At 48.1% G+C, this 21,761-nt stretch overlaps 3 protein-coding genes across 4 annotated transcripts in view; 2 read left to right on the forward strand and 1 right to left on the reverse strand.

The window, feature by feature from the left end:
* The window catches only part of Xpo5 (exportin 5), a 38,872-nt gene extending 28,103 nt beyond the window's left edge, over positions 1-10,769 (forward strand). The window contains exons 21-32 of the mRNA XM_075980740.1: positions 1,681-1,781; positions 2,420-2,516; positions 3,028-3,163; positions 4,541-4,639; positions 5,903-5,949; positions 6,379-6,476; positions 6,989-7,051; positions 7,598-7,680; positions 8,005-8,112; positions 8,779-8,916; positions 9,088-9,252; positions 9,450-10,769. Coding sequence (XP_075836855.1) covers positions 1,681-1,781; positions 2,420-2,516; positions 3,028-3,163; positions 4,541-4,639; positions 5,903-5,949; positions 6,379-6,476; positions 6,989-7,051; positions 7,598-7,680; positions 8,005-8,112; positions 8,779-8,916; positions 9,088-9,252; positions 9,450-9,587 — 1,273 coding nt within the window. The 3' untranslated portion in view covers positions 9,588-10,769. The remainder of the gene's footprint in view (positions 1-1,680; positions 1,782-2,419; positions 2,517-3,027; positions 3,164-4,540; positions 4,640-5,902; positions 5,950-6,378; positions 6,477-6,988; positions 7,052-7,597; positions 7,681-8,004; positions 8,113-8,778; positions 8,917-9,087; positions 9,253-9,449) is intronic.
* A 323-nt stretch (positions 10,770-11,092) lies between these two features.
* Positions 11,093-15,940, reverse strand: Polr1c (RNA polymerase I and III subunit C). Its single transcript, XM_075980743.1, has 9 exons — positions 15,737-15,940; positions 15,555-15,626; positions 13,106-13,213; positions 12,712-12,844; positions 12,161-12,280; positions 11,930-12,082; positions 11,695-11,844; positions 11,468-11,584; positions 11,093-11,367 (listed from the first exon to the last, which is right to left on the reverse strand). The coding sequence occupies exons 1-9, from the start codon at positions 15,803-15,805 to the stop codon at positions 11,249-11,251; spliced, it is 1,041 nt and encodes a 346-aa protein (XP_075836858.1). The 5' UTR covers positions 15,806-15,940; the 3' UTR covers positions 11,093-11,248.
* Positions 15,941-15,951: 11 nt separating this feature from the next.
* Positions 15,952-20,393, forward strand: Yipf3 (Yip1 domain family member 3). Of its 2 annotated transcripts, XM_075980741.1 has the most exons (9): positions 16,054-16,185; positions 16,752-16,949; positions 17,083-17,189; positions 18,776-18,821; positions 18,922-19,014; positions 19,156-19,287; positions 19,461-19,574; positions 19,691-19,814; positions 19,915-20,393. In XM_075980741.1, exons 1-9 carry the CDS (start codon positions 16,105-16,107, stop codon positions 20,061-20,063), a joined length of 1,044 nt encoding a protein of 347 aa, XP_075836856.1. In that variant the 5' UTR covers positions 16,054-16,104; the 3' UTR covers positions 20,064-20,393. The 2 variants fall into 2 exon arrangements, with proteins under 2 accessions (XP_075836857.1, XP_075836856.1); XM_075980742.1 differs by lacking the exon at positions 19,691-19,814 and having other exon boundaries at positions 15,952-16,185.
* The last annotated feature ends 1,368 nt before the right edge of the window (positions 20,394-21,761 follow it).

Below are 21,761 nucleotides of genomic sequence, written 5' to 3' on the forward strand. Positions count from 1 at the left end.
TTGATGGTACTGCTGGGGCTAAACTGAGCCTTATGTGTTCAAGGCAGCAAGATACCGCTGAGGTACTCCTAACCCTTTTCTCTGCCTCTTCATTGTGCATGCCTACTTTTAAGGTTATTTAAAATTTTACCAGTAAGGGAATGGCTTGTTGGGAATAGAATAGTTTATTTCTGTAATGTTTCTCCAGGGGATGTCCATGGGCACCAATGTGAATTCCTCACCAATGACTGAATACTTGTAGGCCAAGCATCCACTGGCTCAGCTAGCCATGGGAACGCAAGCTGTCTTTCCCCTTTGAGCTGTGCTTCACTGTGAGACCAGCAGAATTAGGGACCCCTCCAGTTTTCGAATTTTAACAAGATAATGGGGAGTTTTTCTTTTTTTATTCATTTTTTATTGATATTTATTGAGCTCTACATTTTTCTCTGCTCCCCTCCCTGTCTATCCTCCTCCTTCAACCCTCCCCAAGGTCCCTATGTTCCCAATTTACTCAGGAGATCTTGTCTTTTTCTACTTTCTACTTCCCATGTAGATTAGATCTATGTAAGTCTCTCTTAGTGTCCTTGTTGTTGTCTAAATTCTCTGGGATTGTGGATTGTAGGCTTTCTTTGCTCTATGTTTAAAAACCACTTATGAGTGAGTATATGTGATATTGTCTTTCTGTATCTGTTTTACCTCACTCAAAATAATGTTTTTTAGCTCCATCCATTTTCCTGAAAAATTGAAGCTGTCGTTATTATTTTCTGCTGTGTAGTACTCCATTGTGTAAATGTACCACATTTTCCTCATCCATCCTTCGGTCAAGGGGCATTTAGGGTGTTTCAGTGTTCTGTCTGTGACAAACAGAGCTGCTATGAACATAGTTGAGCACATGTCCTTGTGGTACGATTGAGCATCCTTCGGATATATACCCAAAAGTGGTATTACTGGGTCTTGAGGAAGGTTGTTTCTTAATTTTCTGAGAAATCGCCACACTGACATCCAAAGGGGCTGTACCAGCTTGCATTCCCACCAGCAATGCAGAAGTGTTCCCTTTTCCCCACAACCTCTCCAGCATAAGTTGTCATCAGTGGTTTTGATCTTGGCCAATCTTACAGGTGTAAGATGGAATCTCAGAGTTGTTTTGATTTGCATTTCTCTGATGACTAAGGATGTTGAATATTTCCTTATCGCTCCAAAAAGGCAATAGTGGGAAACGGACTAGTGATGTAATTAGTGCGCAGGAGGTGTGTCCTGTCCACAGTCCTTTTCCTTTAGCAACAGTCATTCTGATGGGGAGCATGTTTGGATTTGTTCCTCTAGAAGCTCTAGTGACTTTTGCCAGGTCTGTGCTCCATACATAGAGACAGGAAATGAAAAGATGGGTCATATTACTCTGTGTCCTGTTCTTTGCACAGACAGTGTCGCTGGCATTTCTCTCATCCAGTACCACTGAAAACTGGTGGTGTCAAGCACCATCTCGAGTCCAGTAGGATTTGGTTTTAAGTCACTCGCTATCTCAGCGTTTGCTGTGTCTTTAGGCCCTGGGGATTGTACACTGTAGTTAGCGGCTTCAAGGACGCACATTTCTTGGGGGATACCTAAAGGTTTGTTTCCTTTCTCCTGCTATGAGTAATGCTGATGGGAAATCTATTGGAAAGACTAACTATATGTTTCCATAACATCCTTACTTTTTTTCAGAACCCACAATACTTTATACACACCAGAAATGCTAGCCAAAATGGCAGAGCCTTTCACCAAAGTTTTGGATATACTTGAATCTGAAAAAACAGCAATATTAGGTAAGAAGGTTTTGCCTCCTTGCTGTGTTCATCCTAACCTCCTCTGACCAACCACCTGTCCAGAAATGTATTTGTGGAGCTCCTGGAGGTCCTAAAAGGGCCCACGTGTCATCACTCTTCTTCATCTTAACTATGAGAGTCTTCTGAGCTGCTTTCCCCCTAATTATCCCTGTCAAGGGATTTCCTTTGGCCTGCCATCTCACAAAAACAACATGGAGACAACTTATTAATTATAAAAGCTCAGCCTATAGCTTAGGCTTGTCACAGTATCTCTTAGAACTTAAATTAATCTATATTAATGCACGTTTTGTCTCGTGTGTTTTTACCTCTCTTCCATCTTGTACCTTTGGGAAATTGGTTATTGATGAACCAGTAGAAACTAACTATGTCTGATGCAAGAGGAGATACTTGGTTGGGAATATAGCTTAACTAGCATGTGCCTGGCCCTGGGTCTAGTCCCCATTTAGGAAAGGTTGGCACGGAGGGAAAGGACTAACACCTTCCCACCGAGAACTCTTAGTATTCCTCCGAGACTGAATGGTCAGCTGCTTTGGAATACAGTACACATGTTCACAGACAGAGACATGTAGTTGTTGGCACTTTGAGAATAGCATGTTCCGGACTTTTTTTTTTGGTAGGATTGCCTCAGCCTCTCTTGGAGGTCAACGAACACCCTGTCTACAAAAGTACTTTGGAAAGAATGCAGCGTTTCTTTGGCATCCTCTATGAAAACTGGTAAGGACTTATCTCTGCTGCTCCATGCTTCCTTGGTAGGAATGGCAACACAGAGACTTTGGATCAGAATTGTAGTGTAGAGGTAAGGTAAGGCAAGTTGGTAGCAGCGTTAAGTCCACGGGAGCAACCTGCCTTCCTGCATTAGATATTAATTGTTGCATGCACCTCACAGTCCTAGCCATGACTTCAGATTTATGCCCACTGTGTGTTTCTAGTGCATAATGATGAGGCTCAAGAGTTAGAGAAGTGGGATTCCATCTGCTCTGGCTCCTTAATGCTTGTAGTCTGTAAGAAACAGTCATAGCAGTATTCACAGGCCATAGGAATATCCATATTTCTCATAGAACAGTGAGAAGCGTCTAGCCAGATCTTTGTCTTTGGGTCTTGGTTGTGGGGTTTAGTGATACTTGGCTCCGTCCAGATTGTATTCAGAGCTGTAGCCTCAGTTAACCAAATATTAAAGACTTGTTGATAAATGAGCACAGCCGTCAGTGTGATCTTTGCCTTACAGTTACCACATCCTGGGGAAGGCAGGCCCTTCCATGCAGCAGGATTTCTACACTGTAGAGGACCTTGCTACACAGCTCCTTGGTTCAGCCTTCGTCAACTTGAACAATATTCCTGACTTCCGGCTCAAATCTATGCTTCATATCCTTGAAATGACCCTAAGAAACCCAGAAGGTCAGAAAATTAGAGATGGGACAGAGGGAAAGAAAGCTTAATGCAAGGAACAGGTGGGACTGTGCACTTCGGTACATCCTGACCTCTTTACAGAGAAGGGCTCAGGTAGATAAATAGCAGGGGACAGGCAGACAGGTCAGGGTGAAGACAGGGTATCTTACAAAACCCCATGAGCTTTTCTCTGGCTATAGATTATTGTCTTAGAAATGTAAAAGTTTAGCCAAGCGGTGGTGGCGCACACCCTTAATCCCAATACTTAGGAGCAGAGGCAGGAGGATCTCTGGGAGTTCGAGGCCATCCTGGCCTAGAGAGTGAGTGCTAGGACAGGCTTCAATGGTACACAGAGAAACCCTGTCTCAAAAAAATCAAAGAAGAGTGTGTGTGTGTATTTTCTAATTTATTTCTTTTTCTACATTTTGCTTGGTGCTTCCTTTCTTGATTGATTTGGTTTTTTTTTTTTCTTTTTTTTTTTTTGGTTTTTCGAGACAGGGTTTCTCTGTGGTTTTGGAGCCTGTCCCGGAACTAGCTCTTGTAGACCAGGCTGGTCTCGAACTCACAGAGATCCTCCTGCCTCTGCCTCCCAAGTGCTGGGATTAAAGGCGTGCGCCACCACCGCCCGGCCAATTTGGTTTTTTTTAATATGTGAAGTCTAGGCTAGCCCTAAACATGCCTTTACCTCCTGAATGCTGGGGTTCTGGGCATGCCCCACCAGCTGGCTTTTGTTTTGTATTTATTTCCTTTGGGGTTTTGAGACAGGGTATCTGTAGCCTTGGCCAGGTTCTGCCACCTGAGTTCTGGGCACTATCACACTTGGCTTTTGATTTTTGTTTTAAGCGATAATCTCACTGTCCTCCAGGCTGACCTGAGACTCCTGGGCACAAGTGACCCTTACGCCTTAGCCTCCTTTAGCTGGAACTATAGGCAAATGTCTATACACCCAGCTACGTGCTTTCTTTTGAGAGGAACACTCAAGACCTCATCATCTTTCAGACCTTTTACATGAGTGTGTCTTTAATTCTACTCTTTAGCAACCCAGGGCCATAATGTTTAGATAAATAAAAAGGCAGTTAAGCTAAGAATACAAAAGAATTGAGTATATGTACAGCTTATGATTCTAGGACAAAGAGGGATGTTGATATACTTGAGTCTGAAAAAACAGCGTTAGGTAAGAAGGATCATCCTAATCTCCTGTGACTGCCTGTCAGGAAAGGTCCTTGTGGATGAGGGGACCATCACGGGATGTTTTTGTCTTGAAAGCCCTATAGTAGACTGCCCAGGAGCATAGCCTATTGGCTGGAAAGCGAAGTGTCTACTTATGTGCTAAAACTTAACTCACGGCAGCACGTGTCTTTGTGAAGCCCCTCGTGCTCTTCTGCCCCCCAGAACAGTATGAGACCCTGATCGCTCCCATCCTTGGACCTCTCTTCACCTACTTCCACATGGTAAGTGAGTCAGGGAAGCGTGACAAAAATACTCTTAAATATGTGGTCCAGACTGGGGAGATGTTCTCCATAGTGCCCACAGCTATAAGGATATAAGTTTAGATCGCCAGAACACACATGAAAGCCTGATGTGGTGCCACACATCTGTAACCTCAGCACCGGGAAGTAGAGAGATGGGTGACACCCTGGAGCTCTTTTGCCAAGGAGACTATGTTAATAAGTCCAGGTTCAGGGAGATCACACTCAGAAACTAAGGCAGGCAGTGATAGGCGGAAGACATCTGACATCCATCTCCAGCCTCTACACCAAACAGCCACATAGACCAAATACACAGAGATGGATGCCTGCTCTTGAATCTTTGCCTGAGAAGACCCTGAAAGTTTGTCACAGCCCTGTCCTTCTGGCTGTACAGCACCATCCCAGGAGATTACTGCTGCTGTGGGTTAAACAGCCCCAAAGAACTCAGCATCGTTGCTGTGGGCGGCCTTCAAGTGTAAATTCTGCTCCCATCTTGCTGCAAGTAGACGTGATCAAGGAACTGTTTCCCCTGGGTCTGTCCTTGGCTCTGGAATGAGGCAACAGTCCAGCTCAACAGAGAACACTTGTGCCCAGAGAGACCCAAAACTTCTCAAAGTATCATTAATCTAAGAGATATGGGGCATGTGTCCATGTCATTAGTGGAGTAAGGTTATAGAAACTAAATCTTTGTTCCATTGTATTTGGTGGTCCGCTAGGGCTAGGGGGAGAATAAATGACCAGGGAGGTGTCTGACATATCCCTGACTACCTTGTATTGACAGTAAATGACCAATATTGAATTCTTCAACATTTCTGAACCCAGAAAATGATGTTCATGATCAAGAATTAAACTCTTGGCTATTTTGATCATACTAGAAGGTATTGCTAAGTTAATTCAAGTTCCTATTTATTTTGGATTCCTTTTTAATATTTGGGCTTTGGTACAATAAAGTTTATAGTTCAGAAAGTGTCTCTAAGTTGATACAAGGAGTTTCTTGACAATTAGTTCTGCCTAAAGTAAACCTTAACAGCTATGTATAGATCCTTATACCTATAATCCCAGCACTAAGAAAGCTGATAGATAGGAGGATAATCACTCACAAGTTTAAGACCAGCCTGGGATTTATAGTGAGTTCTAGGCCAACCTAGGCTACAGAGTAAGAGCCTCTTACACAAAAAAAAAAAAAATAGAAGTAGGCTATGTGCTAGCCTCTCTCCATCTTAGCACTTCCTCCTTTTTCTCCAGAGACTTTCCCAGAAGTGGCACATCATCAACCAGAGGAGTGTGCTGTGGTAAGGAGTGCCCACTCCTTGGCGGGTGAGCCAGCAGCCAGCTTTGGGAGGGTAGAGGAAGAAGGGGTGGGCTGGGTTTCGACTAGCCTAGGACTAAAATAGCAGTGGTATAGTCATTCCAAGCTTGCATGGGATGGTTTGTATCTGGACAGGCTGTTACCAGTGAGTGACCTGATGTTGAGATTAAGCTTTTCTTCCCCTTACCTACTCTGGATTTTGATCCTGAGCCCTCCATCCAACCAAGCAGAGTCACAAGAGATAATGTCCCTCAGTGGACTGCTGACCATCTCTGATGGACCTTTAGAATACAGACCTGGGTAGAGCCAGAAGAGGGATGGATGACCTGGGGCAGGTGCTGGTGAGGTCACTACTTTCCTTGATCTTGCTCCCTTTGTTCTCCCATGGAACTTGCCCTTTGGTTCTCGGCAGTGGAGAGGATGAGATTGCAGAGGACAACCCTGAGTCTCAAGAAATGCTGGAGGAACAACTGGTGAGGATGTTAACCCGAGAAGTCATGGACCTAATCAGTAAGTGGCATGTGGGGATCAGGGGAATTCACTCAACCGCCCCACATGGGCTAGGCTGTGGTAGAGGTTCACACTGACAAGCAGAAGTTAATAGTTCTTAAGTCAGTTTATGAGTTGTAAACTTAATTGTGCCATATAAGAAGACAAGGATCCAAAACAGGAACTTGAATTAATGTTTGCAGTAACTTTCTAGCTTGATCAAGATAGCTATAAGTTCAGTTCTTAGACACGAACATCAATTTTCTGTTTTCAGAAACGTTGAAGAATTCAATATTAGTCATTTATTCCCGAAGTCGTTAAGGATGTGTTAGTCACCTTCCCTGGTCATTTATTCTCAGAGGAGTCTGACTGGAAGAGGGACCCACAGTCTGGTTGGGGTCCTCTCAGAATACTTCCTTCTAATGGTGAAGCTGATTTATTCCTTGTAGAAGTGGCCCGAGATCAGTTGGAGAGGTGACTGTCATCCGTGGGTGGATGCCTTCTTCTGGTCTAGTAACTGTGCTCTCTTCCAGCGGCCTGCTGTGTGTCAAAGAAGACTGCTGAGCACAGCGCTGCTCCCACTGTGGATGGAGATGGTGAGTCATTTGTGGCTCCCCTCTGGAGAAAGAGCTGGGATATATCTAGCTGTAGTCTATGCTGTTTCCTCTATCCAGGATAGACATGACTCTAAGCTCTTGCTCATTCAGTCTCTGCTCAAATGTCTCCTCCAAGAGGCCTTCATGTCTAATCTGCCGAACCTCACATGCCCAAACCCTGAGTAATCTCTTCCTGTTTATTTCAGCTACCTGAATTCCTTTATTAAATTCATTTATTCATTATTATTATTATTATTATTGTCTCCCTCACTATGTAGGCTGCCAGGGAAGGGACTGTGCTGTTCCTTTTATACTCCTGTAACAGAACCCATGCCTGTTAGCATGGACTCACATATGAAATATCCTAGTATCTCCTGCAGTGCTCTGGGTACCATCCATATGTGAGTGTGTCACATCTGAGCTTCAGCAGCCTTCCTGGGGCAGGGAGGGCTATGTAGCTCAGGACCAGTCAGCTGAGGACATTCCCATTGGGTATTCCTCTGCTGTGAAAGAATGAAGCTTAATAATAGTCTGCATTGCTTACAGATGAAGAGATGATGGCCACTGAAGTAACCCCTTCATCTGTGGCAGAGCTCACAGACCTGGGCAAATGCCTGATGAAGCACGAGGTGGGTAGAGGGGACAGATAGTACCTTTTCTCCTGGTCCAGATTCCACTTTCTTGCTCTGGGCAGATGTTCTCGGTAAAATGCAGGCGCACTGTTACAGAAACCTGGTGTTTAGCCTCTGTAGGACCGAGCTTTTTGCCTGTTCTCTCCACTCCCACCCCCCGTTTTTTTGTTTTTGTTTTTTTTTTTTTTAAGAGACAGGGTCTCACTTGCATAACTCTGGCTAGCCTGGAACTCACAGCCCAGGTTGGCTGCTGGTACTACAGGCCCGACTTGATGTATAATGCAATCAGATGAAAAATAATCTTTCTTCCTTCCTGTTCAGGATATTTGCACAGCACTGTTAATTACAGCATTTAGTTCTCTGACCTGGAAGGATACTCTGTCTTGCCAGAGGGCAACCACACAGCTCTGCTGGCCTCTCCTCAAACAGGTATGCTTGTTCATTGTTTTGGGGATGGGTTTGTTTTGGGGGGGATGGTGGGAGACATACCTAGGGCTATAAGCATGCTAGGCAAGCACTTTATTGCTGGACTACATCCCTAAGTCCTTTTTCTTTCGAGACAATGGTCTGACTAAATTTCCCAAGCTAGCCTTGAACCCCAGGGAGGCTTTGACATCTTGCCGGCCTGTCTCATCCTTCGGAGTAGCTGAGGCTACAGACCTAGATCCTACCAGTTACTTTTGTATTGCTGTGACCAAGTTCACCTAATATAGACTGGAAGGAGGGTTTATTTTTACTCCATTTCAGGGAGATTTCAATCTATGGTGGGTAAAGCGTGGCTAAGTTCACTGTGGCAAGAGCCGCAGTGATAGTTACCCACATCTTAGACAGGAAGCCGAGAGCAGAGGTTTTGACCAGGGGCAATCATAGCCTTGTGACCTACTTCTGCCAGTCAGGCCCCAACTTCTAAAGGCTCCACTGCCTTCAAAATATCAAGAGATTGAGTATTCAGAACAAGATAGAGGCTCATTCATTACCACCCCCTTCTCCTTGCCTCAGAAAATTTAAGTCAGGCTTGTAGAGTAAGTCAGTTGGAAGAACTGGGAGGTGGGCCCTTGAGGCTCCCGTGGCTCCTGAGCACAGCTGTCTTCCCAGGTGATGTCTGGGACCCTGCTCGCAGATGCTGTCACGTGGCTTTTCACCAGTGTGCTGAAAGGGTTACAGATGCATGGGCAGCACGATGGGTGCATGGCTTCCCTGGTCCACTTGGCCTTCCAGATATACGAGACACTGGTAAGTGGAGAGGGCATCAGGGCAGGATGGCTGGCAGTCACTTACCCTACCTCCCAGGACCTCGAGCATCTACCATACTGCTTGTGCTGCCTGAGAGGTGGGTGTGGTGTGCAGTTGGGGAAGCTGACAGGCCAGACCTACATCCACTGAGTTTATCCCCCACTTACCCAGCGCCCCAGGTATCTAGAGATAAGAGCAGTGATGGAGCAGATCCCTGAAATACACAAGGAGTCCCTGGACCAATTTGACTGCAAGCTTTTAAACCCCTCTCTTCAAAAAACGGCTGATAAACGCCGGAAGGACCACTTCAAACGTCTCATTGCTGGCTGCATTGGAGTAAGTCATACATCCCTGTTATGGCTCCCAGCCCCACACAGTTGTGTACTGTCTTACACTGTTGTGAGTGAATTTGAAACCAACTAGTCACTGACTGTTCTGCGCGCGCGTGTGTGTGTGTCTAAGACTGGAGGTGGGGGGTCCTCTGACCCACACCCCAGACCCACTGTGAGCTGTTTCTCTTTTGTTCTCTACAGAAACCCTTGGGAGAACAGTTTCGGAAAGAAGTTCACATTAAGAACCTTCCTATGCTTTTCAAAAAACCAAAACCAATGCTAGAGACAGAAGTGTTGGACAATGAGGGGGGCGGACTGGCCACTCTCTTTGAACCCTGAATCACGCTTTTGGGCATCCTTCTTCGGCCTTTGTTGTCATCTCTTCTCCCCTTTGTAGCTAATCTCTAGGCCCATCTTGTACTGTCGCCTCACTTTCCACTGTGTCAGCCTGGACAAGAGTGGGCCCTGTGTGGAGCCCACACCCTCTACTGAAGTATTGAGAAAAGCGAGTTAGGGCTTACATCATTCCATAGAGTCCTAGGGAATTGGCATTCAACTTGCAATTTTGGCTTTTCCAAGAAAAGCTAGAGTACAATGGCCTTTCCCCACAGCAGCTGCACCAGCATAGACAGGAGAGGGTGCTGTGTCCAACACCACTGACCAAACTTGCAAGGGCTCAGCCAGCATGGCTTGGACTACAAGGGACCCAATTGAGCCCCTTGCTGCTAGGCGGGCAGGGGTCCTTCTCTACTCCTAGGGGCGTTTGGCCTAGGTGCTACGAGCTGAACCATCCTTAGCCAGTTCTCATCCTTTTCTTAAGCAAGAATCTGGTCACTTGGTGGGATCCATGGGACAGGCTTTTGCTATGTACTGAGCACAGTATCCAGGGACAAGAGCAGGACAAGAGTTTAAGGAACACTGTTCCTTAAAATGCACATGCACCCTTCTATGAGTGACCCTCAGGGGTTTCCCCAGCCTCAGGGCCTACTGAGCATCACATGACACCACTGGCATCCAGACCTGGCAAGCTAGCAAAGCCACTGCCCTGGGACTGAGTCCAGGTGCCTTTGAAAGTTTCTGATGACTCGTCTCAAGGATCGCTTTTTCTCTGGGAGGGCCATGCAGCAAAGCAAGATGGGTGTGAGATCTGGCCCTGCCCGTTAGGAAAGGCAGATCTCTGTGTGTGTCTGTGCTGACAGGCACACAGCTAGGCCGTTGGAGAGAAGGCTGGGCAATGGGAACTAGTGCCAGGTCACTGTCCCTGCTGTGGCCATCCCTCTTTGCCTGGTGCTTGGGGTCTACAGGTTGTCAAGGTGATTCCAGTGTTTCCCTCCAAACTTGATAGCTGCCTTCTCCTATCTGGTTAGGGCTGTGGAGGATGTAGTTGTATTTATTATGTTGTAATATTTTTAACATCCTATGACTTCATGTTAGGAATTTTCTATTGTTTATAGAACCTTTTGTAGAAATGCTAACTCTAAAGTACGTGCATGTCAGTAAAAATCTCCGTTTCATACAGAAGGGCCCTATCTTCCTTTTTTAAACCAGTGAGAATCTGGTTAGGGGGACTTAACCTGTTGATGGGCTAGCCAAGCTATTAGGCAAAGTTCTATCCCTGACCACCAAAACCTGGCAGCTGGCCCTCTTAGGGAAATGGCTATCTTCTGTGGAGCTGTCAGTGGCAACTAGCTACAGCTTCTCTCCCCCGCATCTACATAGCGATGGTAATTCGGCCTTTCTCAAACATCTTTAGGACAAGGACCTGGAAACCTTTGCTTGGTCCTTAGTTAATGCCAACCTTAACTATGACAAGGCCCCATATTTTTAGACAAAGTCCAAAAACATTTTTGCTAGGATATCAATTTATTTACATCAAAGGCCTTACAAAGGCATAAGTTTTAGTCTGTGGCACATTTAATAAAATGTATTGACTGGAAATAAGACTGGAATCGGACATCTAGTCACACTTGGCATGGCCATCCCAGAAATGCTATGAAGCATCAGTCCATCTGAACCGCATCCAGCTCGTCCAAGAACCGCTGGCACTTCCCCATCAGTATTTTGATGGCTTCACTCACCAACACATCTGGTGGCAAAACTCCAGTTGACTCGACTGAAACTAGGGACCAAAGAGACACTTCAGCCCTGGCAGGATTTAGCTTTTACTACAAGCTAATTCTAAATCCTATCCAAAGAGCACCAATACCACCCCCACTTACAGATATAATGGTCCCGAACACGGGCAAGCCGCACAGCCTTCTTCAGCTTCTCATTCCGGAAGATTTCTCTGCTGAAGGTATCCAACCGAGGATTGGCAACTCTGGCCAACTTTTTACCTAAGGAAAACAATGTTACACCTTAGTCAAGTCTAAGAGCTTTTATTTTCTGCCACCTTCGAAGAAAATACAGAAAGGTCTTGATCCCAACAGCACACCACACATCATACCTTGCACCTCCTGCACCTCAATCACGCCTGGTGAGAAGCACCGGCTCAGTTCCTCAGCCGCCTCCCCTTCCACAGGTTCAAGCAGAGTAATGTCTGGCAGGAGCCTATAGCTGGCTGTTGCCACTGGTGAGAACTTGGCATGATCTTTGCCTGTGAGAAACTCTGTTACTCTCCTATGCCAGGGGCCACTGCAAACAGACTTGCCCCACCCAGTGGCAGACTGAGGGGTTCTCACCAATGCCCTTGACGCAGTGCATGACCAGGTCAATCTCCTGACCAGGCCGAAGCTGAGCAATGAGGATGTCGTCATGTACGGGGCGAATTGTGCCCTCCGGGAAGACATCAGCCTGGTTTCCCAAGGGGACCCATGTCATATGCCTGGTATATACTGGAGAGAAATATGTCAGAAAATCCCGGATCCTAAAATTAGCACCCACCAGCCCCCCTCTTCCTTACCATTGCTCACCTTTGTGGTTCACGTAGAGTTCATTGGGGTCAGAGGAATCCTTAGCAGCACTGGGATTCCTGGTACACCTGACCTGCAGTCGAAACTGCAGTGTGTCTATCTCTGTTCCTTCTTCCTCACCTGTATAAGTAAGGAGCAGAGTTTCACTAGCCCTGGCTGTCCTGGAAATCATTATGCATAGCAGGCTGGCCTTGAGCTCAGTGCTGGACATAAAGATGTACAACACCATGTCTGGTCCTAGCTTTAACTAGTAACTTCTCACACAGTAAAGGTGTCAAGCCAACTTGGGAGACTTGAATTCAATCCCTGAAACTCAAGTTAAAACCTACTACAAAGTTGTCCTCTGACCTTCACACCCATGTGCACCCGCACATAAAGTTTTTAATGCTGAAAGCTTGTGTGTGTATGTTTTATGTATGTATATGTATATATTGACATAATAAGGGCAAGCGTTCTCAATGCGGACTACCTCGACTACGGTACCAGCAATAAACCTGGTATCTGAACCCAAGAGCTCCACTTAACTGGGAATCTCATCTTGTCATCCTCACCTTGGTTCCGATATTCAAAAAGACGAGGATCAGCAAGAATGGGGATGAGCCCCAGGCGGTGAGCAAGGATCTCATCCTGGACAATGGATGTGTTATTATACACCAGAACCTTTTCCACAGCCATTGTGGGCACCTGTTCAAGGAAGCAGAATCATGCAGCTGCAAAACCCAAGTGATGTCCAACTATCTGCCTCCACAGGAAATTAAGAGATGGTCCTTTATTTTGTTCTTCAGATTTTTGAGACAGGGTTTCACTAGTCCAGGTTGGCCTCAGACTTGCTCATCTTATAGGTGTGCTACACCCCACCCACCTGGAAGGGATGGCTTTGGGGAACACTTCTACGAGGTGATGACAGAACTCCCCACTCCAGCCCCCTCACCATGCTTCTCCTACCTCAGCTAACAGAATTCTCCGGAAAGCATTAGCAATGGCAGCATCAATTCCCACCATGTCGAATTCCAATGTATTTTCATCCATATGTACTACGTCCACACGGAAATTCTAGAGGGATGGAGAAAAACCTGATGGGACACCTGTTCTCTTGTGTAATTCATCTCCCTCTGATTATTCCCACCCTCAATGGATTTGTACCCTCTCTCACCTGAAGGCTTCCTCTGCCCAGGTGATGACTAGACCTTTGTCTCCAGCCCTGAGTTGGAGAGTTTCTTGAGTTTCCTAAGAAGCCTGCCTGGTTTGTCTTTTTCTGTGAATGTGTGTGTTGTTTTTTTTTTAAACACAGGGTTGCCCTACATAGCCCTGGCTGCCCTCAAATTCACAGAAATACTTGCCATTGTCTTCTATGTGCTAGGACTAAAGGTGTGCACCACCACCTCTGGCTCTTCTTTGTGCTAGGACTAAAGGTGTGCACCATCATACTGGCTCTTCTGTGTGCTCGGATTAAAGGTGTGCACCACCATGTCTGGCTTCTCAGTTTTGTCTTCAGTTGAAGACGCCAAGCAATATGGCTCCACACAACCCACAGAAGCGCTGCACTAAAGAGCAGAACTTCCCACACTACTTAGACCAGTTACTGCTGCATTTCTGTTTATTTTTTAATCCCTCTTTTTTTAACCTTAGTCCATTGGTTTCTAAACACCAGTTTGGTTCTCTTATCTGACAGTCTTCCTAAAGTCTCTCTTTCAGTCACCCTGTAAATATTACTTTCCCCTAGATTCTAACCTCCTGGGTGACTTCAACCACATTTCTGGCTTAAGCAACTGCTCGGCAACTCCCGAAACTAGGTCTCACCTTTAACGTCACTTCAAACATCATCCTCTTGATCTACACACATCGCTCTCGAGATATAGTTCTCCAGTGGGGCTGGAGAGATGGCTCAGCAGTTAAGAGCACTTAAAGAGCTGGGTTTTGTTTCCAGCACCGACATAGTGGCTCACCACCATCCATAACTCCAGTTCCAGGAACCTAACTCCCTCCTCCAACCTCCCGGGTCACCAGCCACACACATGAATCATAAAAAACACACATGCAGGCAAACAAATAAACCCAAAACATTTTCTTACATTCCAAATCACAAGGTCCATTTTCACTCACACAGCCCTCACCAAAGCAATGATACAGACTTGTTAGTTCTCACTTCCACTATCAGTGGCATATCCATGCCCTCGATCTCAGCTGCCACACGCAGATCTAGCAGATCTGTCAGAATTCATTTCCTCCCAGCTAGTAAGGTCACAAAATTTGATCGGTCTACTGAAAAACTCTCATTAAGCCAGTATTGCACGCCTTTAATGTCAGCACCTGGAAAGCAGAGGCAAGTTCTAGCCTAGACAAGGATACGTCGAGAAACCCTGCCTCAAAAAAAACAAAACGCTCTCTATTATCTTGCAGAGCTTAAGATACACCCCAATCTTGTCTACCACTCATGCCGACGTGCTGACCTCTGACAGTAACGAACTGCTGGAACAGGCTCAGAGCAAACCTTAGAACACCGTGCATACTGAGTCTTCGTTGCTCACCTTTTTTTCCTTTCGGTTTTTTGAGACAGGGTTTCTCTGCATCTTTGGAGCCTGTCCTGAACTCACTCTATAGACCAGGCTGGCCTCCAATTCACAGAGATCCGCCTGCCTCTGCCTCCCGAGTGCTGGGATTAAAGGCGTGCGCCACCACTGCCTGGCCATTGCTCAACCTTTATTCAAAGTTAAAAAGCTTAATTCAGGGCTGGAGAGATGGCTCAGAGGTTAAGAGCATTGTCTGCTCTTCCAAAGGTCCTGAGTTCAATTCCCAGCAACCACATGGTGGCTCACAACCATCTTTAATGAGGTCTGGTGCCCTCTTCTGGCCTTCAGGCATACACACAGACAGAATATTGTATACATAATAAATAAATAAATATTTAAAAAAAAAAAAAAGCTTAATTCAGCCGGGCGGTGGTGGCGCACGCCTTTAATCCCAGCACTCGGGAGGCAGAGGAAGGCGGATCTCTGTGAGTTGGAGGTCAGCCTGGTCTACAGAGCTAGTTCCAGGACAGGCTCCAAAATCACAGAGAAACCCTGTCTCGAAAACACACACACACAAAAAGCTTAATTCAGATGTCTCTTTCTTCACTGACCTTTAACTACATCCCTCCAATGGGCTGGATTAGGTTTATCTATGTGATTCCTCCGCCCCAGCCACCGTCACCGATAATTTATTATCATTTCTTTACAGGACCCGTTACCCCACCGAGAGCGAACAACTTGTTCCAGGAACAGGAGCTGTCCTGACGTCCATGGAGCTCCTAGCACATGGCTCAATTTACGTTTTACGAAAGCAGCGACTCCCAACCCCAAAACTTGTGAGGTCTGGCCCCTCAAGCCGTCGGGACACCTCCAGCTCCACCCACCTTCTCGAAGCGGTCCTGGTCCCAAGCATCATCATAACCCGAATAGTTACCCGGGAAGTCAGTGGTGTGGACCTAGAGCAAACAGAGGAGATCCGTTCACGAAACAGCAGCGAAGCCGGGCCCCAAACAGGGCGTCCTCCTCCCTGTCCCGCCTCTTTCTCCTCAGCTCAGACAGAGCTTACATTGCGAACCCCAAACTCTCCCAGAACCACGCGAGTCCGCATCTCCTCCACAGCCTGAGCCGCCGCCATTTTCCACCATGCACCGCCAGAGAAGCCTCCAAACCCGCGCACGCAGACGCAGCCCGTGGCTGTCTCCGCGGCAACGCTCCGCCTCCTGAGCTCTCAAATGTCGCGATAGCATGCCCCGCCTCTGTCCACGTCCTTCACTTCCGGACGTCAATTGGGGCCAAACATCCGGGTTTCTCCTTTTTGCATTCCTGCTGGTACTACCTCGCCCCTCTCTCTCCCTGGACGTTTCTTTCACCTGGGCTCAGGTCTCACACTGTTCCCACGAGCACGAGCTTCAGCGACGGAAAGCCTCGAGGGACATGGCGACTACGGCGACGCCGGCCAGCGGCGTCCGAAATGGAGCTGGCCCGGAATGGGGAGGCTTCGAAGAAAACATTCAGGTATTGAGAGTTCCGGCTGCCAGCCCCCCCGCCCCCGGCTGACGGCCGTCCCGAGTGTGGCTGCTGTTCTCGCGCGCGGCGTGGAAGTCGGCCACCTTCTGACCTCTCTGAGTCGGCCACGCGAAAGTCTGTAGAGCTTGTGCTGACGTGAAAGGGCCAGGCTGAGGCTCCAGCGGGCCTCGGGTCTCTGCCTGCCCGGAGCTGTGCGGGACGGGGTGGGAAGTCTGTCCGGGTCAGGCACAGTGTAGGGCTAAGGGGATAGGATTCACTGGCACGCCTTAAAGATGGACTGTGTGCATAGGCTTGTTTGAGGAAGGAAGATGGGCTCTTGTGCCGCTCTCTGGAGCTTCGAGAGAGAAAGTAGGAAAACAACGTGAATCCGAGACGAGTAGTAGATTTTCTGGACCACGAAAGTGTGGCCACCAAGTGTGCCAGCAATGAAAGGAAGGAGTGTGGCCTAGTGGGTAGCAATTCTGTATCCTCATCAGTGGAGGAGCACAGCCTCAGCCCATGAGATGAGCAGAGAACAGATGGGCCCCTCACTCTAGGAGCCATTGTCTTCACAGGGTGGGGGCTCGGCTGTGATTGATATGGAGAACATGGATGATACCTCAGGCTCCAGCTTCGAGGATATGGGTGAGTTACATCAGCGCCTGCGTGAGGAAGAAGTGGACGCTGATGCAGCTGCTGCAGAAGAGGAGGAGGGAGAGTTCCTTGGCATGAAAGGCTTTAAGGGACAGCTGAGCCGGCAGGTGGCTGACCAGGTAAGCAGATGGGAAAGTGGACCCGTGTACGTCCCATGTTGATGTAGGTTTTTCAGTTAGAATTACACAGAAATCCAGCAGAGACAGGATGACAGCCCGGAGCCGAGAGTGTAATAATACCATCTCCCTTCAGATGTGGCAGGCAGGGAAGAGACAAGCTTCCAGAGCCTTCAGTCTGTATGCCAACATCGACATCCTGAGACCATACTTTGATGTGGAGCCTGCCCAGGTCCGAAGCAGGTGAGGAGCCTTCTCAGACCAGTCTGCTCTCACGTCCAGTCCTCACCCAGACTACAGCCAGATACTGACCCTAAGCTCTGGTGGGCTCCCCTTCTGTAACTCCATCACCCAGCCTTCAGTCATACTGAGCCCAAATTCCGGCGGGCTCCCCAACTGTAACCCCATCACCCAGACTACAGTCAGATACTGACCCTAAACTCTGGCGGGCTCCCCTACTGTAACCCCATCACCCAGACTACAGTCAGATACTGACCCTAAACTCTGGCGGGCTCCCCTACTGTAACCCCATCACCCAGACTACAGTCAGATACTGACCCTAAACTCTGGCAGGCTCCCCTACTGTAACCCCATCACCCAGACTACAGTCAGATACTGACCCTAAACTCTGGCGGGCTCCCCTACTGTAACCCCATCACCCAGACTACAGTCAGATACTGACCCTAAGCTCTGGCGGGCTCCCCTACTGTAACCCCATCACCCAGACTACAGTCAGATACTGACCCTAAGCTCTGGCGGGCTCCCCTACTGTAACCCCATCACCCAGACTACAGTCAGATACTGACCCTAAGCTCTGGCGGGCTCCCCTACTGTAACCCCATCACCCTAGTCACCAAACCTGCTGCCGATTGCAGCATGGCAAAAGTCCGTCGGCTGTGTCCTCTATCCAGCATGTTAGCCACTGTCCCTCCACACCTCGCTCCAACAGTGCTCGCTCTGTTCTCATTCCCCCAGACTCCTAGACAACTCTTCTTTCTTCCACCAGGCAGCTCTTCAGACAGCAATACATTCTTATTCCTGGGCTGGTCTCCCCAGAGACCAGCTACACCTCTGAAGCAAGCTCTGCCGCCTTGAGCATAGTCATTCACTGACTTCTCAAGAACTGGATTCAGTCCTGGCTTGGTTCTTTCTGAGCCTTGAACCAGTGCTGATACAGAACCCAGGGCTCTGTACACTGAGGTTTTATTCTGTGATAACGGATTCATTGGTGAGGATAGGTGGGAGCCTTGCCGTTGAGTGCGGTCACAACACAGTGCTCTAGTACGACTGTGGGACACACAGAAAGGACACTTGAGCCCGAAAGGGAAGCTTCCCAGAAGAAGTAATGTCTAAACTAAAAAGAATAATCCAAGAAACCTTGCTAAAACACAAGAATAAGCGAAGGTATAGTAGTCGTAGACAAAGAGAGAAATGACCTCTTTTTTTATTCTGTGTGCATGTCCATACCACTTTAAATACATTTTTCAAGAGAAACGCCCACTGCCTGAAAAAATATAAGTGGTTGCACTGCTCTCGGGGCTTCCACATTTTGGGTACCCTCCACTTGCTTTCGCCTGTCTTCTATAGGCCATGTAGTAAATCCTCGGCTCTCTCCAAGTTTTCCAGGTAGCTGCTACTCCACTCACCTCAGAGAGTTGACCTCGCACAAAGTGATTCCTTTCATTCCCTGTCTTTTTCCCCTCCCCCTCGTTCAGTATGTCCTCTGGCCCCTCCCTGTCCCCTGGTGATAGAGGCTTGAGTAAGATACAGACCCTGCCCTTCAGAATCTCAGCATATTGCTGCATCTGCTCTCCTCTCCCCTCTCCTAGGCTCCTGGAGTCCATGATCCCTATCAAGATGGTCAGCTTCCCCCAGGTGACTAGGGAATGGCATGTGTGCAGAGCCGGGGAGGCTTCAGGGTAGAGTGTGGGCCAGGAGGCCCAGCCTCCAGTCTGAATGTATTGTGTGCTGACAGAAAGTCGCAGGTGAGCTCTACGGACCCCTCATGCTGGTCTTCACATTGGTCGCCATCCTCCTCCATGGGATGAAGACTTCTGACACCATTATCGTAAGCAGGACACAGACCTTGGGGGTGGGGCTGACGTAGTTGAAGACTGCTGAGGATATGATGGTGTGACACCTGAGTGATGACCTGGGCGAGATCACAGTGTCTCAGCCCTAAGCAAAGCCTTCACCCTTCACCCCGCAGCGGGAGGGCACCCTGATGGGCACAGCCATTGGCACCTGCTTCGGATACTGGCTGGGTGTCTCGTCCTTCATTTATTTCCTTGCCTACCTGTGCAATGCCCAGATCACAATGCTCCAGATGCTCGCACTGCTGGTAAGGAGCCGGTCCTGGGAGTGGACAAGGAGAGCCTGAGGTCAGTAAGGTCCTGGTCCGCTGCTCTCCAGGCATCTGTGGACCTGGGATGGGAGGAGCAGGCCAGAGAGCCCTCCATGGAGCCAAAGGCCACTCCAGCCCAAGTGATGGTGCTCTCATCTCTCTCCCCGCAGGGCTATGGCCTGTTCGGGCACTGTATTGTCCTGTTCATCACCTATAACATTCACCTTCATTCCCTCTTCTACCTCTTCTGGCTGCTGGTGGGTGGGCTCTCCACCCTGCGCATGGTAAGCTGAGCAGGTTTTGCTGTTCACCCACAAAGGACTCTACAGGTTCTGCCCTGGCTATCTTCTCCATCCGTCCTTTAAAACAGGCCTTCTGAACTGTGTACCTGTGGCCCTAGGTGGCAGTGTTGGTGTCACGGACTGTAGGCCCCACCCAGCGGCTGCTCCTCTGTGGCACACTGGCAGCGCTGCACATGCTCTTTCTGCTCTATCTGCATTTTGCCTACCACAAGGTGGTAGAGGGTAAGTGGCAGGAGGGTCTGTAGTGGGGAGTGGGCTGGATGAGCAGACCCGGGGGCCTGCCTAGCCAGTTCTCACTCATCCTGCATCCTTCCTCCTTTAGGGATCCTGGACACCCTGGAGGGCCCCAATATCCCACCCATGCAGAGGGTCCCAAGAGACATCCCTGCGGTGCTCCCTGCTGTCAGGCTTCCTGTTACTGTGGTTAATGCCACCGCCAAGGCAATAGCCGTGACCCTGCAGTCACACTGACCCTACCTGAAAGCCTTGGCCAGCCCTGACCCCCAGCTCTGGAGAGAGGAAGATTGAAGGACAGTACTGAGGACGTGTATCTCTTTGATGAGGTCTGCAGCAGACACTGAGCTGACGCTCCTAAACACCTCCTTGGCATGGGGCTTGGCTTCTCAAAGGCACGAGGCCAGAAACTCCTGGCCAGGACTGCAAGCCTCTGCAGCCAAGTGCAGAATATGGGTCAGCTCTTCTGAGGCCCTCACCACCTACCCCTCTTTCCTCTCCCTTTCCCTCCTGTCTTGCTAAATATAGACTTGGTAATTAAAATATTGATTGAAGTCTGGAACTACAGCTCCTGTTCCAGCCATTCTCCTGTCACCCTACCTCAGATACACATTTCCGTTCTGTCAGCAGTGCTGATGCCGTATGTCTTCTGATTATAGACACTGCCCTGAGGGCTAGAGATACTTGACCCACAGAACAGCAGGCAGGACCAAGCATGAGAGCCACAATCCTCACATACATGTACACCAGGCTTAAGTCCAGGCTGGCTGTACTTTGGAGAAGCCGATGCAGCAATGACAAATGAATAAGTTTCCACTGGCATCATTGCAAGGACCTCTGCACCTGGGCACTGTCAGATAATGTCCACATGCAGCTGATATTTGAAGCCAAAGATGGTTCTACTGAGGCTTAGATTTCTGTTTTCCCTCCAGGTGTTATTTTTGAGTACCACCACCCTTTAGCCTCCATTGAAGAAGTAAATTCAGGCTGAGTGTGATGGTGTATTCCTTTTAATCCCAGCACTCAGGAGGCAGAGGCTGGTGGTTCTCTGTGACGTCAAGACCAGCCTTGTCTACAAAGTGAGTTCCAGGCCAGTTAGGGCCAGACCTGTTTCAATAAAAATAAATTCAGAGTGCTTGGTAAAACCAGATGCTGCTTTTTGGGAGAACTTGAGTTCCATTCCCAGCACCCATGGGGGGTGGCTCACAACTGCTTGTAACTCCCCTCCAGCCCCAGGAGCTCCAGTGATCTCCGAGGTCACCTGCACTCACTGCACAGACACATGCGTACACAATTACAAATAAAACCTGGGGCTTGGAGAGATGGCTCGGGAACGAGTGCACTGCTCTTGCAGAGGACCTGAATTCAGTAGTTCAGTTCCAGCTTCCAAGGTGGCTGGCTCAGATTTTCCTGTAACTCTAGCTCCCTTTTGGCTTCTGCAAGCATCTATATACCTGTAGTGTGCACAAAAATAAAAAAAATAATAATTTAAAAATATTTACATAAATTCAAATAGTTAACGGAGGGAGGAGGGCTTTTGGCTTTACTGGGTTTTTTTTTCTTTTTTTTGGTTTTGGGTTTGTTTGGGGCTTTTTTTTGGGCGGGGGGCTAGGGAGAGTTCCAGACAAAGTCTCTTTATGTAGCTTATCTCTGTCTATCCTGGAACTCACTCTGTAGACCAGGCTGGTTTTGAAATCACCAAGATCTGCCTGCCTGTCTCCCAAGTGCTGGGATTATAGGTGTGTGCCACCACAGTCCAATTTTTAGCTCACTTTTTTAAAAGGAAAAAATGACACTTCTTCCTATTATACTGCCCTGTTGCACAAATGAAGCCCCCACTGCAATCATAGGGATAAAATTCGATTTCGCTTTGCTCCAGTCACTTTACACATCCCCACCCCCACACCGATCCCCACAGCTTTGGGTTGATGTGAC

This window comes from Microtus pennsylvanicus, chromosome 7 (genome assembly GCF_037038515.1).
Source record: "Microtus pennsylvanicus isolate mMicPen1 chromosome 7, mMicPen1.hap1, whole genome shotgun sequence".
NCBI classification, from domain to species: domain Eukaryota; kingdom Metazoa; phylum Chordata; class Mammalia; order Rodentia; family Cricetidae; genus Microtus; species Microtus pennsylvanicus.

What these genes read in the sequence shown, in the direction of transcription:
- Polr1c (XM_075980743.1), bottom strand. Translation starts at nt 15,805, where the DNA reads ATGGCGGCGGCTCAGGCTGTGGAGGAGATGCGGACTCGCGTGGTTCTG. An exon ending in TTTTGAATATCGGAACCAAG is followed by an intron (nt 12,281 to 12,711) that starts GTGAGGATGACA and finishes TTACTTATACAG; the next exon opens with GTGAGGAAGAAGGAACAGAG. An exon ending in ACTCTACGTGAACCACAAAG is followed by an intron (nt 12,083 to 12,160) that starts GTGAGCAATGGT and finishes ATTTCTCTCCAG; the next exon opens with TATATACCAGGCATATGACA.
- Yipf3 (XM_075980741.1), top strand. Translation starts at nt 16,105, where the DNA reads ATGGCGACTACGGCGACGCCGGCCAGCGGCGTCCGAAATGGAGCTGGC. An exon ending in CCTGCCCAGGTCCGAAGCAG is followed by an intron (nt 17,190 to 18,775) that starts GTGAGGAGCCTT and finishes CCCCTCTCCTAG; the next exon opens with GCTCCTGGAGTCCATGATCC. An exon ending in TCCAGATGCTCGCACTGCTG is followed by an intron (nt 19,288 to 19,460) that starts GTAAGGAGCCGG and finishes CTCTCCCCGCAG; the next exon opens with GGCTATGGCCTGTTCGGGCA.